Here is a 15,825-nt window from a genome sequence, read left to right as displayed (position 1 = left end):
AAAAACAATACTGTAATGATAAAAGTTAAAAAAAAAACATTGTGGCGCCTTAAGGACTCACTGTTATATTTTAACGTGAGCTTTCACAGATCGAATCCACTTCTTCAGACATAAGAGTGAGATTACATGGGAAAATTTTAAATGCTTATACATGGCACCCAAACTGAGAGACAAAGTTTCAGGATGAAGAAATTGAAGATTTGATATCTATCATGTGGTTCTGTATTATGCTTAGCACCTGAAGAATGCTTCACCAAAATACATTGAGACAGAGCTTTTTAATTACCCATTTAAAGAATACAGAATAAAGAACTTGATTCTAATTTCTACATCCTGAGACTTCATCTGTCTTTATAATCTGGACTTCCGTGGATGTACCAGTTGCTTTTGTTTTGTTTTACCCAAATTGAGAGACGTTCGTTGGTTGGTTGGTTGGTTGGTTGGTTGGTTGGTTGGTTGGTTGGTTGGTTGGTTGGTTGGTTGGTTGGTTGGTTGGTTGGTTGGTTGGTTGGTTGGTTGGTTGGTTGGTTGGTTGGTTGGTTGGTTGGTTGGTTGGTTGGTTTAGAAGATGCAAGTTGCAAATTGTGTGAGTCAATGTGGTATTTCACACTGGGTATTCATATCTTTTCCACTGAAAGTCTGGGAATGGTTAAGGTCACCAGACTCTGTGTTTAAGGATATTGGCCTCTTCCACTGTGGATGGTAGGCCAAGGGCAGATCCAAATGGGTCAGGGCAGGGGCAGGATGGAGCCTTATGGCTGGAACAAAGAAAAGACTGTAGGAGCCATACTCCAGGTGGAGCTGAAGTAAGATATGGCAGGTTTTAGGGTTAGTAGTAGTGGTGAAACAAAAAAGAAATTGGCCACCCTACATTCTGGTGGCCTCGTAGCTCAGATCTCTGAATAACTACTTCCAGGTCCAATATCTCTCATAATCCGCCATGCTGGTTGTGTGATTCTGAAAGTTGTAACTGGGGAAAGTAACATTGTCTCATATAATAATAATAATAATAATAATAATAATAATAATAATAATAATAATAATAATAATAATAATAATAATAATAATAATAATAATAATAATAATAATAATAATAATAATAATTTATTGTCATTGTAAGTATATATATACACAGTATACCATACAACGAAATTCACAGACACCCAGAGACCAGACACATGCATACACATAACATTCCCCAAACACTCCCCACCCACTAGAAGTCCCCCACTAAAAATACAAACATCTACACCTCAGGCCAAGTAACACAGTCCAACTAATTATTCACTACTGGTGGTCTTTAAGCTCATTATTAAGTGCAATTATAGCTTTGGGATAAAAACTATTCAGAAAACGTGTGGTCCGAGTCTTAATTGTTCTATATCTTCTGCCAGATGGCAGCAGTTCAAAAAAGTTATAAGCAGGATGGGAAGAGTCTCTCAGGATGCTGTGTGACTTTCTCAGACAGCGGGATGTGAAGATGTCATTCAGGGTTGGTAGCTGGAGCCCGATGATACTCTGGGCAGTTTTAATGGTTCTCTGTAGAGCTTTTTTGTCTGCTACAGAGCTACTCCCAAACCATGCCAGAACGACATAGGTTAGGACACTCTCAATGGTGCTACGATAGTAGGACAGAAGTAAATGCTGAGATAAATTTAACTTGCTGAGCATTCTCAGGAAATACAGCCTCTTCTGTGCCTTCTTTATTAGCATGTTGGCATTTATAGTCCATGAGAGGTCCTCTGAGATGTAAGTACCCAGAAATTTAAAACTACCAACTCTCTCCACTTCCTCACCGTTTATGTACAGTGGTAAATGTACATTTCTCTTCCTCCTAAAATCAATTATGAGTTCTTTAGTTTTTTTGATGTTAAGTGTGAGATGATTTTCTTTACACCATAGTATCAATCTTTGTACTTCCTTTCTATAAGCAGACTCATTGTTCTTATTTATGAGTCCCACCACTGTCGTATCATCCGCAAATTTAATAATTGCATTGGTGTTATATAGTGGGGTGCAATCATGTGTGTACAGGGAATACAGGAAGGGACTTAGCACGCAGCCCTGGGGAGCTCCTGTACTTAGTACCAGGGTAGAAGAATGGTGGGATCCCATCCTTACTGACTGTGGCCTATCTGTCAGAAAATCCTTTATCCACATGCAGATCTCCTGAGGTAATCCCAGGTTGATCATTTTTAAAAACAACCTATTTGGTAGAATGGTGTTAAAAGCAGAGCTATAATCCACAAACAACAGCCTCGCATAAGTTCCCTGTTGTTCTAAGTGGCTCAATACAGTATGGAGTACGATGGACACAGCATCATCAGTAGATCTATTTCTCCTGTATGCAAATTGCCATGGATCCAAAGAAGGTGGAAGACTAGCCTTAATGTAATCCAGCACCAATCTCTCAAAACATTTCATAATAACAGATGTTAAAGCTACTGGTCTATAATCATTGGGAGATACCACAGCTGACTGCTTTGGGACTGGCACTATAATAGATGTCTTCAGGCAAGTGGGGACAGAACACTGCAACAAGGATAGATTGAAAATATCCGTAAAAACTCCAGCTAATTCTGCAGCACAGCCCCTAACAACTCGTCCCATGATTCCATCTGGTCCAGCTGCCTTTCGAATATTAATATTCTGGAAAGCGCGTCTCACATCTGAAATCTGCAGTACTAGTGGTTGTCTGTCGATGGTAGATTCTAGTGATGTATTACGGACAGTAGGTGCTGGAATAATGGTTGTTCCTGTTTCCACCTCAAAACGGCTGAAAAATTGATTTAACTGCTCAGCCAAAAAATCACTGCTGCTACACAGACTGTTTTTGTTACTCTGACCAGTGATTTGTCGTAGGCCGTGCCACACTCGGCGAGTGTCAGAACTTTCAAGGTGTTGTTCAATTCTCTGGCTGTACATAGCTTTGGCATCCCTAATGCCCCTTTTCAGTTTAGCTCTGGCCTCTCTATACTGTAGTTCATCACCAGAATGAAAAGCAGCATTTCTGGCTTTTAATAAAAGGCACACTTCTCTATTTTGCCAAGGCTTGTTGTTAGAAAACACTCGTACTTGTCTTGTGGTAGTAATAACATCGATGCAGCTTTTGATATAAAACAGTACTGTCGAGGCATAAGTATCAACATTGTCCTCCTCAAACAGTGTCCAATCAGTGCTCCTAAAGCAATCTTGAAGTTGCTCAGTTGCATCCACTGGCCACACTTGTATTTCTCTAATTGATGGTCTGATTCTTTTAACAAGGGGTCTGTACGATGGAATCAAAAAAAGAGATATATGATCTGACTGTCCCAAGCTAGGCAATGGCTTCGTCTTATATCCATGCATGATGTTACAATATACCTGATCCAAGGTATTTTCCCCTCTAGTGGGACAGTCCACATACTGATAAAAGTTAGGGAGGACGGTCTTTAAATTGGCTTGATTGAAATCACCTGCTACCACCAGCACTCCATCTGGGTAGGCCTGCTGCTGTTTGCTGATAGCAGTTAACAAACAACTCAAAGCTGTGGTTGTGTTAGCATCAGGAGGTATATATATATTGCTGTTATTATAACAACATTAAACTCACGAGGCAGGTAAAAGGGGCGGCATTTCACTGCCAAATACTCCAAATCAGGAGAACAGTGAATGTCCATTATTTTAACATCTGTGCTCCAATTATCGTTTGTGTAAACACAAACCCCTCCACCTCTGCTCTTCCCAGATTCAATACACCTGTCTGCTCGATGTACTCTGCGTCCTTGTAGTTCAATTACCTCCCCTGGGATGGAAGAATCACAGTTCTATAGAAACACACACACACAAAGAGTGGAGAACTGAGATGGTCATAGAGAAAGCAAATTCCAAGCCCTTCTCCTTATAAAAAATATTCTTGAAGCAACAAGCAGGTGTCTGGCAATGAAAAACACACCCGGTGGGCAAACAAAACCCCCATGCTGCTTTTGCAGAATTCTGGGGTTTGTTTGGAAGAATTGTTGGGTTATATTACTGCCTGAACATTAGAATTTTTTGCGATGCATACAGCTTCCTCTAGAAGACAAGTCTATTTGTTAGTTCAGTAAACAACAACAACAACAAAACCTAGCATATTAGAAACCCTATTTGAGGCTCCTTTGCATTTCTCTTTGATTTCAGAACTTCCATTTCAGGTGAACTCACAGTAACAGTTTATTACATATGAATAGGATTAACCATTGAGGATTAGAAATAGACTACCAGAAGGCTTAATATCAAATTAGTAATGATGTAAATGGAGCTTTACTGCTGTTACGCCCCTGGAATACATGAAATGGATTTGATAGACCAGTTGAAAATTGTGCAACTTGGATTGGATGACACACACCCAAGATTTAGTAGAATATTAAGTGTGTCCGATATGTCTCCTTTCAGCTAAAGTGGTGGGAGACAAGGAATGAGCACAGTGAAGAAAAGACTGTAGTATAGAACAAGAAGTCTTACTTCACTCAGATCACTAAAGAATAGTTAGGTACAGAACATACAGTTTGAATACAACAGATCCCAGATCAAATGCAGAGAAAGGTTCCCATTTAAAACCCTAGAAAACTTCTACCAGTAGGAGGTAGCCCTTATATAAAAACATAAGAAGAGCCCTGCTGGATCAGGCCAAGGACCCATCTAGTCCATCTTCCTGTACCTCACAGTGGCCCCACCAGATGCCTCTGGGAGCACATGAGACAACTAGATCCCTGTCTCCTGATACCCCTCCCCTGCATCTGGCATTTTGAGGTACGTAAGTTTTAAGCCTGGAGATTATACATCCCCATCATGGCTTGTAACCTGCAGAAATCTGTCCAATCCCCTTTTAAAGGCATCTAGGCCAGAGACTAACAACACACTGGGTCAAGAAATATTTTCTTTGGTCTCTTCTCACTCTCCCAGTACTCAATTGGAGCGGAGGTCTCCTGGTTCTAGTATTGCGTGAGAGGGAAAAAAGCTTCCCTCTATCCACTTTATCCACCCCCTGCATAATTTTGTATGTCTCAATCATGTCTCCTCTTTTCTCTAAAGAGTCCCAAACGTTGTAGCCTTTCCTCATAAGGGAGGTGCCCTAGGCTAGCCATCATTTTAGTCACTCTCTTCTGCACCTTTTCCAGCTCCACTATGTCTTTTTTGAGGTGCGGCAACCAGAACTGTACGCAATACTCCAGGTGTGGCCTTACAAGTGTTTTGTGCATTGGCATTATAATATTGGCTGTTTTATTTTCAATCCCCTTGAAATGCTTCCCCTAGCATGGAATTGCTTCTTCACTCCCGCTGCACACTGGGTTGACACTTTCATCAACAGTGGGTTGACACTAGCCCAGCAAGATCTCTTTTCTGATCCATTACGGACAGCTCAGAACTAGACATGGGGTTGAATAAAAATACGACTGTGATATTCGTGAAAAATCCCTAATCTGGCAAATGTTCATCCCTTCATATTCATCAGTTCCAGAGACCCAGACGAATATGAAGGGATGAATATTTCCCCATTTTAATTCATCCCCCATAGGCGTAGTGGCAGCAATTATGGGGAGTGGCAGCGGGAGGGCCGGGGGGATAGCGTGGCAGGAGGGGGCACGTCATGGTGGGGCAACAGGAGTGAGGGCTGTCCGTGTTGTTTTTAGATAGCCTTTGGCTGTCTAACCCTCGACGAATAAATTTGTGCTGCATCAGTTTATGGGGGGAAGCTTTGTGCTTTGTGATTCATCAACTTTGATGGATCACGAAGTAGGGCGAATTGCCAAAATGGCGATTCATCCCCATCTCTACTCAGAACCCATCAGCTGATAACTAAATTTTTGATTGTTTTTGCCCCATGTGCTTTACTTTACATTTTCTTATATTGAAATGCATTTGCCCTTTTGCTGCCCATTTTCCCAGTTTGGAGAAATCCTTCTGGAGCTCTTCACAATCCCTCTAGTCTTCACCACCCGGAAAAGTTTTGTGTCAACTCACTGCTTATCCCTCTCTCCAGCTCATTTATGAACAGGTTGAAAAGCACTGGTCCCAGGACAGGTCCCTGGAGCACACCACTCTTCACCTCTCTCCATTGTGAAAATAACCCATTGACACCTACTCTGTTTCCTGGTTCTCAACCAATTCTCAATCCATAAGAGGACCTGTCCTCTTATCCCCTGACTGGAGTTTTCTCAGCAGCCTTTGGTGAAGGAACACGTCAAACCCCTTCTGAAAATTCAGATAGACAGTATCCACTGGTTCGCCCGCATCCATATGCCTGTTGACCTTTTGACCTTCAAACAGTCAAACTCAGTACAATTTCCCACCTCTTAATCCCAAATGTGAAACCATTTCAGTGGGCTCAGGTGAGCATGGCATCCATCTCAGCTTCTCCTGCTTTTGCATGTTACGAAGATGTCCAAAGACCGCCTGTGCCACACCAAATAAAATATGACTCTGATTTCAAGAATTTAAGTCCTATTGAGGCCTTACTGTAAGCCTGGTGTTAGCCATTAAGCCTGAACTGGCAATTAATTTATTCAGGCAATAAGCCTGAAATCCTGTAGGGCTCCATGTATGGTAGGGACATGAGGATATTGGTATGTCCCCTCCTCATACTGAAGTCTCTCAGTCCTTCATGAAGGACCTTAGAAGTGCTTTCGGCTGAATTGACAGCAATCACATGATTTACCTTGTACAGGCTCCTGATCGCTTAACTGCTGTACATTCATTCAGCTGAATGTCCTTATGACTCTTTTGCAGACCTTCATATTAAACATGTGACAGTGTGAGAGACTTTGAGGTAGGACAGGGACCTGGAGATAGGGTTTAATCCATTTAATGCTTGAATAAGGCCTTAAAGTGTGAGGCTTCAAGGTGTAATGGAATAGAACTTCCCTGTGATTAACAAAAACAGGATAAGTTACGGAAAATTAAGGATCTTCCTGATCTGAATGATTAATGGAGGTTATTAGATTTTCATCATATGTTTCCCTGGAGCAAAAGAGAATCTTGCTATGTGATATATTGTTGGACAGTCATAGCATCTTGCTTTCTGCTGGCAGGAATCCTGGTGAGTGCTGTGATCAAAGGCCTAATGTAATTTTATTTCATCATATGCCACTATATTGAGAGCAGTCAGATGTGAAGGTTTGGCACCATGTAGATTTCAGATTCATTTTAATTTCATGATTTTTTCCTGGGAAATCATGTTTCTGCATGTTTGAATGGCTGCCTCAATTAACTATGCCTCATAGACACTCATTATTAGACTGTGAAACCATGCCAAGTTTTCTTGGAAAAGGTGGGATGTGCTTAAGCAAAATTTATGCTTTACTGTTCTTAACCATCAACCAGCCTTTACAGCACTTTACTCATCCTATTAACCATCTGCAATGGGATGTGCCCATAAGGTGTGTGTTTTTGTTTTGTTTCGTTTTTAGGAGTAGATATTCAGCCCATGTACTATACACATGCAGGGGCTGTGATTCATACTGATCCCATTAGTGCTGATTTTCACTTCACGCTTTACATTTGGGGAATTGAGTCAGACAGAGTCAGCTTCATGTTTCATCTAGGAAGTGTAACGTACAATAAATATTGAGCTGTAATGCAGCACCTCCTTATGTCAAATGGCACCAAATCTTGCTAAATTCACCCATGAACATTGCTGAGTGAATAAATTGCCAATATAGCAGAGGGAGGCAGAGACAACATTGTGTGCAATGAGAAACTATATCCATGAGCCTTTTTCTTCCCTTTGCTGTCACTTGGTAGGTTCCATCATGGAAAGAAGAGAAAAGAAGAACAGTTAGCCTATTGGCTCAGTTTAAAGACCAAAACCTGTTGCTTCCCATTTTCCTGCATATTTCCCACTTTGTCTAGTCATTATAGCAGCTTTGTGGCAGGGCTCATCTCTCTTCCTTCCAACCCCTTTCCCTTTGATTTCATGCCTTTTAAGGTTGCTCATTAATGTCCATTTGCTTTTTCTTTTGCTTGGTGACAGGATGACACAGGATGTAAAGAGATCTAGCAGCAGAGTGCCTCTGTCCTATGCTAGAGCAAGGATGAGATGGACTTAGTGAGCCAAGTGAGGCAAAAAGGGACCACTTCAGGTTGAACTTTAACATGGAAATCAGTGCTGCCAGTGAGAGACAAGATTGAGTTGCCACAATTCAGCCAGGGGTGGATCCCATTCTTCCAATCCCATGCCACATACTCATAACAAGCCTGCCCCCCGGGTGGGCTTCCCACTTCAAGGTGGCAGCACTGTGTGGAGAAAGCTGGACTTGTAAACAACAAATCTGGAACCTGTTGGATTTTAACCACAATTGCCAGTCCAAGGACTATAATAATATTGATAAGACTTTGGTGGCTGATGCTCATCATAGGCATCCTTCAGTCTCGAGAGACTATGGTAACGTGCTCTGTATGGAGGACTTGGAACAGCATCTAGTGTTTTGATGATGCATGTGAAGCTGGAGTGTCCTCTCCAGGGCACAAAGCCAGGGTAAAATAATATGGAGGATAGGCTGTTCCCCAACCAGCAAATCCCCCCTCTCCACGTCGCTGAAATAGTCCAATGGAAAGGCAAGAGCCAATACAACTGGTTCCAGCCATGTTGCAGGAGTTGACAGAACGACACAAACCGCCTCCAGGACTTCGGCTCCGGATTTTGCCTCAAGGTTAACTCCTGAAGCCTTTTCCATCAGTGGATATAGCCACAAGGCAATGGAGGTTTGAAGTCAGAGTTTTCCTTCTCCAGCTGATGCTCATAACTTACTGTTAATGTTTACAATCGTGTTAAAATACTTCCCTAGTCCAAATTGGCACCATAAAGTGGTATAAAACCAAGGGTCTTGCAGCAGTCAAAAAAAAAAAAAAAAAAAAAAAGCAGGAAGTCACAGGGGAAAACAGTGCAGAGCAAGTTAAGAGGAATGTTGTCTGGATGTAGGGGAAGTTTCCATTAAGACCAACTCAAATTCTGATACTTAAAAGGAGAGCAAATTCTCCAGCTGGTTTACACCTTAGACTGCTAGCCTAAGCGCAAGGACTGTCCTATTATTTACTGAATTTTTTAGTGAGACTTCTTTGGCTTATTGTTTAGTGAGACTTCTTTGGCTTATCGACCTTCCTGTAAAGAAATCTCTACAGCTTAATGTTTTAAATGATCTACCCCTGTCACACTACTTGGGCAAGGGCTACAGAAAACAAATGAATAAACTAAATATCTGGAAGAATTTTGAAGTATTCCAAATATGGAGTTTTAAGTTACCCTTGTGTATTCTTTTAATAAAATATCAGCTCCTTTTAAAATATGCTTTTTGGCTATTGTTTATTAATTACACTATTACAAAATATAAAGGTTTAATATACATTTTCAGCAAACATTAATGTTTAATGTATCTTGCCATATTACACAATAGTATTCAATAAAGAAATACATTTAAATACATGAGTAAATTTTTGGTACCTTTTCCAACCAGAAGTTCAAGAAGTTCACAGAAGTTCACAATGATTCAAGATAAAAAACATGTTCTTTCATTTCTATGTGACTTGCAAATATTATTTCCCTGATTAGCTGTTAGTAATAATAGTAATTTCTAGGCAGAAGACCTAGTAGCTAAGCTATTTTTATGTAATTATTTTTAACTAATGAGTGGGACATTTAAGTGGGATATAAATGCTAGTTGGTTTAAACAAAGCAGAAAAATGAAGGGCAGACTCAGATGTAGTCTTTTAGGAATTTGAAACTCTGGAAAAAAATTAGATGTTAATCCTTCGTGGGAGTTGTTGTCCACCTCTATTTTAATAGCTATATGCCTATTGTGTCTAACACAGTGGGTATCTATATTTTAAAGCTATTTTCCCATCTATATAGCACTTAAGTGCAGTCCAGTCAACTGCTGCTCAGCTAGTCATCATAGTAGTGAGTAATGATGAGAGATGCAGCCCTACAATGCCTGACAGGTTTCAGATTCCAAGTCCTGTTCTAAGCCTTCCCAGTTATTCACCAAGTAGCTGCTGGTGATACAGCCCTAGAAACTCATTCCAGTTCTGCAGGTGGGGGCACCATGCCCATTCATTGGCTTATCTTGAGGCCTAAAGCAATTGTGCCTTCCATTCCTTCTGCCATTCTATCGGACTGTCATTAACCCTATTGCCACACCATCCAGGCCATCTTGCTCTCTGAAAACTTTCCAACTTGCAGATTGTATAGAGGTGCATCACCTGCATTTCTCCTCCTGCCCTGCTTGTTTGCTAGCATTTTCTAGACATGGAAACAAAAAGAAAAACAAAAGCTGCAGCTAAGTGCCTCAGACTGGGCCCTGTGCATGCATGCATTTGTGCACTTCTGTGTGTATATATGCATACACTCATTAATTTTATTGAATTATCTGCACTTTCCTTTTAACCCTTATAATAATATAATAATACAGTGATGCCTCTCTAGACAGTTACCCCGCATGACAGTTTTTTCACTAGGCGTTGACTTTTTGTGATTGCTATAGTGATTTGCAAAACAGTGATTCCTATGGGAGGATTTTGCTGGACAATGTTTGGTCCCTGCTTCGCAAGCCAACTTTCGCTAGACAACGATTTTGACAGCTTCCTCTGTGCTCGCAAAACAGGTGTTTTCGGGACTAAGGTTTGCAAGACTGATTTAAACAGCTTATCGGCGGTTTGCAAACCGGCTTTCCTATGGCCGATCTTCGCTAGACAATGACGATTCTTCCCCACTGGAATGTATTAAACAGGTTTCAATGCATTCCAATGGGGAAATGCTTTTCGTTAGACAATGATTTAGCTAAACAGCGATTTCAGTGGAATGGATTATCATCGTCTAGCGAGGCACCACTGTATAATAATATAAGGGTTAAATATAAGGTATAATATAAATTGATATGTATAGAAGCAGCTCATTTTATACCGTATTTTTCCATGTACTGTATAAGACTATACTTTTGTCTAAAATCATTAGACTAAAAAATGAGGGTGGTCTTATACATGGAAGTAAGCTGAGGAGAGAACAAAAAGAAGTGGAGGGGAAAGCAGGGATCAAAGTGATCCTGCAGGGCTTTGATCCCTGCTTTCCCCCCCAGTTGCTAAGCCCCACTTAGATGTCTTAATTTTGGGTTAGAAAAGTGGGTGGGGGAGGAGTCTTAGACACGGAAAAATACGGTACTTTAGTTTGCAATCTTTTACACATTCTCCTGGGGATAAATCCTACAGAATGTATTTGGGCTTACTCATAAGCATGTCTAGGATTGCTCTGCCAGGCAATTCATTTATTTTATTACATCAGATATGTGCACTATTTGCATATATAGCAGAAGTACATGCCAGCATTTGCTAAATGATCATAGGCCAAGGTGAGATCCAGTTGCAATATGTACTGAGGTGATGTAGGAGATACTGAAGTATGCTGTCAACTACTCAACTTCCTGCTCCTCCAGGTTGCCATTCCCTAGTCCTGGAACATCTTTTTCGGGTAACAGCCCATACTCGTTTAAGAACATTTCCACATCCCCAGCAAAAAACTCTTCATTGAAATGCTCAGTCACGCTAATGAAATTACTCACTAGCTCACCAGCTCTGTAGACCAGAAGAGTTGGGAGAACATCAGTGGAGAAGCGTTCTCCAGCTCCCGTGTTAGAGGCCTTGATCTTGCAAAATTTCACTGTGGAGTATTCGGCAGCAAGGCAAGTCAGGCTGCTGTTGAGTGCCTCACAGCCCTTCACCTCGTCTTCATAAATGTGTACAATGACGGTGGTGGTTTTCCGTTCCTTCTCAACAGCTTCAAGGAACTGTTCCCCACTCTGCAGCTCTGCAAGGTAGCCGTATTTTGGCCCAAAGCTCAGTCGCTGGTGCATGTCCTGCATACAGCGCTTGCGGTACTTCTGTAGGCAATTTTCATCTTCTTTATCATCATTAATTAGCTCATATTCCTGCATACTCATCTGCAATCATTTGGAAGAAGACATTTAGTCACTAAACACATTTGGTCTATCTGTTAAACACAGAATGAAAGACTTAATGCAGTCCTATGGAGCAAAAGGACTACCGGATAGCTCAGTGGCTCGGACCTCTGGCTGTGGAGCCAGAGGTTGGGAGTTTGATTCCCCACAGTTCCTCCTTGACAAGGGAGAATAGGAGAGAAGCATTTGGACTTTGCTTCTTTAGTCGTAATGGTATTGTTTTTAATGTTTGTTGACCATTGCAATATTGGAAGCTCTTCTCTCAATGACAAGAGCAATTTTAGGAAAGGATTTCCCGGTCTATGAATGTTCTGGTAAAAATATGAATAAATACTAAGTAAGCATATAGAAAAATCAGGAGAGACAAAATAAATATTAGTGCACAAATGGATAATACCGTATTTTTCACTCCATAAGACGCACCTCTCCATAAGACGCACCAAATTTTTAGGAGAAGAAAACAGGAAAAAAATCTGTTTTCTTCTCCTAAAAATTGGTGAGCCTTATGGAGAGGTCTGTCTTATGGAACACAACCTAGGACCCTTTGGAGGCTCACCCAGACCCCCTGAAGGCCAGAGGGGGCAAAATCACCACCTTCTGGGGCTCTTTTGAGGTTTGGAAAGCTTCAGAAGAGCCCCAGAAGGTGGCAATTTCGCCCCCTCTAGCCTGGTGGGGGGGCAGGGTGAGCCTCCAAAGGGTCCTAGAGTGTGTTCCAGGACCCTTTAGAGACTCACCCTGCCCCCCCCCGAGGGTCAGAGGGGGCAAAATCACCACCTTCTGGGCTCTTTTAAGGCTTGGGAAGCTTCAAAAGAGCCCCAGAAGGTGGCGATTTTGCCCCCCTGGACCTGTGGGGGGGTGGGGGTAGCGTGGCAAGGGTCCGAGGGGGCCTTCCAGACCCTTGCCACGCTACCCCCCCCCCCCACGGGGCCAGCATGGGCGAAATAGCGACCTTCCAGGACCTTTTGAGAAGCTTTCCAGCCTCTCAAAAGGTCCTGGGAGCTGGCGATTTCGCCAGGGCTGGCCCCATGGGGGGGGTGGGGGCAGCCTGGCAAGGGTCCTGGGAGGCTCCCTTGGACCCTTGCCACGCTACCCCCACCCCCCCATGGGGCCGGGGGGGGGGTTAAAATCGCCAGGTTCTGGGAGTGTTTGGAGGCTCCCCAAGCCTCCAAACACTCCCAGAACCTGGCAATTTCGCTAGGGCTGGCCCCGTGGGAAGGTGGGGGCAGCCTGGCAAGGGTCCTGGGAGGCTCCCTTGGACCCTTGCCACGCTACCCCCACCCCCCCATGGGGCCAGGGGGGATAAAATCGCCAGGTTCTGGGAATGTTTGGAGGCTCCCCAAGCCTCCAAACGCTCCCAGAACCTGGTGATTTCGCTAGGGCTGGCCCCGTGGGGAGGTGGGGGCAGCCTGGCAAGGGTCCTGGGAGGCTCCCTTGGACCCTTGCCACGCTACCCCCACCCCCCCACGGGGCGGGGGGGGTAAAATCGCCAGGTTCTGGGAGTGTTTGGAGGCTCCCCAAGCCTCCAAACACTCCCAGAACCTGGCGATTTCGCCAGGGCTGGCCCCGTGGGGGGGTGGGGGCAGCCTGGCAAGGCTCCTGGGAGGCTCCCTTGGACCCTTGCCACGCTACCCCCCCCACGGGGCCAGGGGGGGTAAAATCGCCAGGTTCTGGGAGTGTTTGGAGGCTCCCCAAGCCTCCAAACACTCCCAGAACCTGGCGATTTCGCTAGGGCTGGCCCTGTGGGGAGGTGGGGGCAGCCTGGCAAGGGTCCTGGGAGGCTCCCTTGGACCCTTGCCACGCTACTCCCACCCCCCCACGGGGCCAGGGGGGGTAAAATCGCCAGGTTCTGGGAGTGTTTGGAGGCTCCCCAAGCCTCCAAACACTCCCAGAACCTGGCGATTTCGCCAGGGCTGGCCCCGTGGGGGGGTGGGGGCAGCCTGGCAAGGGTCCTGGGAGGCTCCCTTGGACCCTTGCCACGCTACTCCCACCCCCCCACGGGGCCAGGGGGGGTAAAATCGCCAGGTTCTGGGAGTGTTTGGAGGCTCCCCAAGCCTCCAAACACTCCCAGAACCTGGCGATTTCGCCAGGGCTGGCCCCGTGGGGGGGTGGGGGCAGCCTGGCAAGGCTCCTGGGAGGCTCCCTTGGACCCTTGCCACGCTACCCCCCCACGGGGCCAGGGGGGGTAAAATCGCCAGGTTCTGGGAGTGTTTGGAGGCTCCCCAAGCCTCCAAACACTCCCAGAACCTGGCGATTTCGCTAGGGCTGGCCCTGTGGGGAGGTGGGGGCAGCCTGGCAAGGGTCCTGGGAGGCTCCCTTGGACCCTTGCCACGCTACTCCCACCCCCCCACGGGGCCAGGGGGGGTAAAATCGCCAGGTTCTGGGAGTGTTTGGAGGCTCCCCAAGCCTCCAAACACTCCCAGAACCTGGCGATTTCGCCAGGGCTGGCCCCGTGGGGGGGTGGGGGCAGCCTGGCAAGGGTCCTGGGAGGCTCCCTTGGACCCTTGCCACGCTACCCCCACCCCCCACGGGGCCAGGGGGGTAAAATCGCCAGCTTCTCGGAGTGTTTTGAGGCTTGGGAAGCCTCAAAACACTCCCAGAAACTGGCGATTTTGCCGGTGGGAGGAGCGTCGCAAGGGTCTGAGTGAGCTTCCAGGACCCTTGCAACGTTCCCCCCACCAGGAAGCTGGCGATTTCGCCTGCGCTGGCCCCGTGGGGGGGTGGGGGAGCATCGCAAGGTTCCTGGAAGGCTCCCTCGGACCCTTGCGGTGCTCCCCCCCATGGGGCCAGTGGGGGCGAAGTCACCACCTTCGCACCATAAGACGCACAGACTTTCTACCCCCCTTTTGGAGGGGGGAAAAGTGCGTCTTATGGTGCAAAAAATACGGTATTTGTAATTACCTTTATCTGAAGAATGAAATATAATCTGCCCTTTTGCAGCAAGCAGGAAGTATCAGTCTTGTGAATCCTTCACAAAAATAAATATGTCACATTTGGACTGTACCATGTTTTAAAAATCTTCACAGATTAGTTAACCAGGATGTGGTGATGGGTGCCATTTCTGATCTGACTTTTTATGGTTCTCTTTTTCTTCAGGATTGTCAGGCCTAGCTTTTAAATCTCAAACTGGAAAGCCAATAAAGAAGTATTCCATGGGGCATATTAGCAGCCGGACTCTGGGAAGTTCGAATTATATAGGGCTCATATGTTCAAAAATGTATGACCGTGGCCCTACGCTGACTACAGCCACATTCACCTTCCCTCCATGGATTTGGTATGTGTCAGAAAGTACTGCGTTGTTACTGTCCAGTTACATAACAGGATTCTTGACTAGGTTAAGATCTCCCTTGCATGAAAGATATATATTTCTCTCTTTCTATGTTATGTATGTATGTATGTATGTATGTATGTATGTATGTATGTATGTATGTATGTATGTATGTATGTATGTATGTATGTATGTATGTATGTATGTATGTATGCATGCATGCATGCATGTATGCATGTATGCATGTATGCATGTATGCATGCATGCATGCATGCATGCATGCATGCATGCATGTATGTATGTAGATTCAGAACTAGTTTACTATTCTTTTCTTCTGGGGTGTTCTAGGACTGTGCAGCTTTCCCAAGGCCACACAGGCTGGCTCTTCTCCCATGGGACAAAGTGGGGAATCAAACTTCCAACTGGTTATCCAATTCACTGAGCTATCTAGCCAGCTAGATACATTAACACATGTGTAAATGCTTTCTCATGTATACTAGGTGATTCAGATGATGCAATCAGGGCCACTGAACACAGGGGCAATGAAGCAAGGCTATGCTCACAGACCACTATGTACACAGCCCCCTTGTATCATTT

The 15,825-nt window shown here is 44.5% G+C and overlaps 1 protein-coding gene across 1 annotated transcript in view; it reads right to left on the bottom strand.

Moving 5' to 3' along the window:
- Positions 1 to 7,404: 7,404 nt before the first annotated feature.
- PDC (phosducin) overlaps positions 7,405 to 15,825 on the bottom strand; it is a 45,880-nt gene continuing 37,459 nt past the window's right edge. Inside the window, exon 4 of the mRNA XM_020795116.3 lies at positions 7,405 to 11,945. Within this exon, the coding sequence (XP_020650775.3) occupies positions 11,418 to 11,945 (528 nt within the window). The 3' untranslated portion in view covers positions 7,405 to 11,417. The remainder of the gene's footprint in view (positions 11,946 to 15,825) is intronic.

This window comes from Pogona vitticeps, chromosome 4 (assembly GCF_051106095.1).
Source record: "Pogona vitticeps strain Pit_001003342236 chromosome 4, PviZW2.1, whole genome shotgun sequence".
In the NCBI taxonomy this organism is placed as follows: domain Eukaryota; kingdom Metazoa; phylum Chordata; class Lepidosauria; order Squamata; family Agamidae; genus Pogona; species Pogona vitticeps.
The sequence above is the reverse complement of the archived record's forward strand: the minus strand, read 5'-3'. Positions and strand labels throughout refer to the sequence as shown.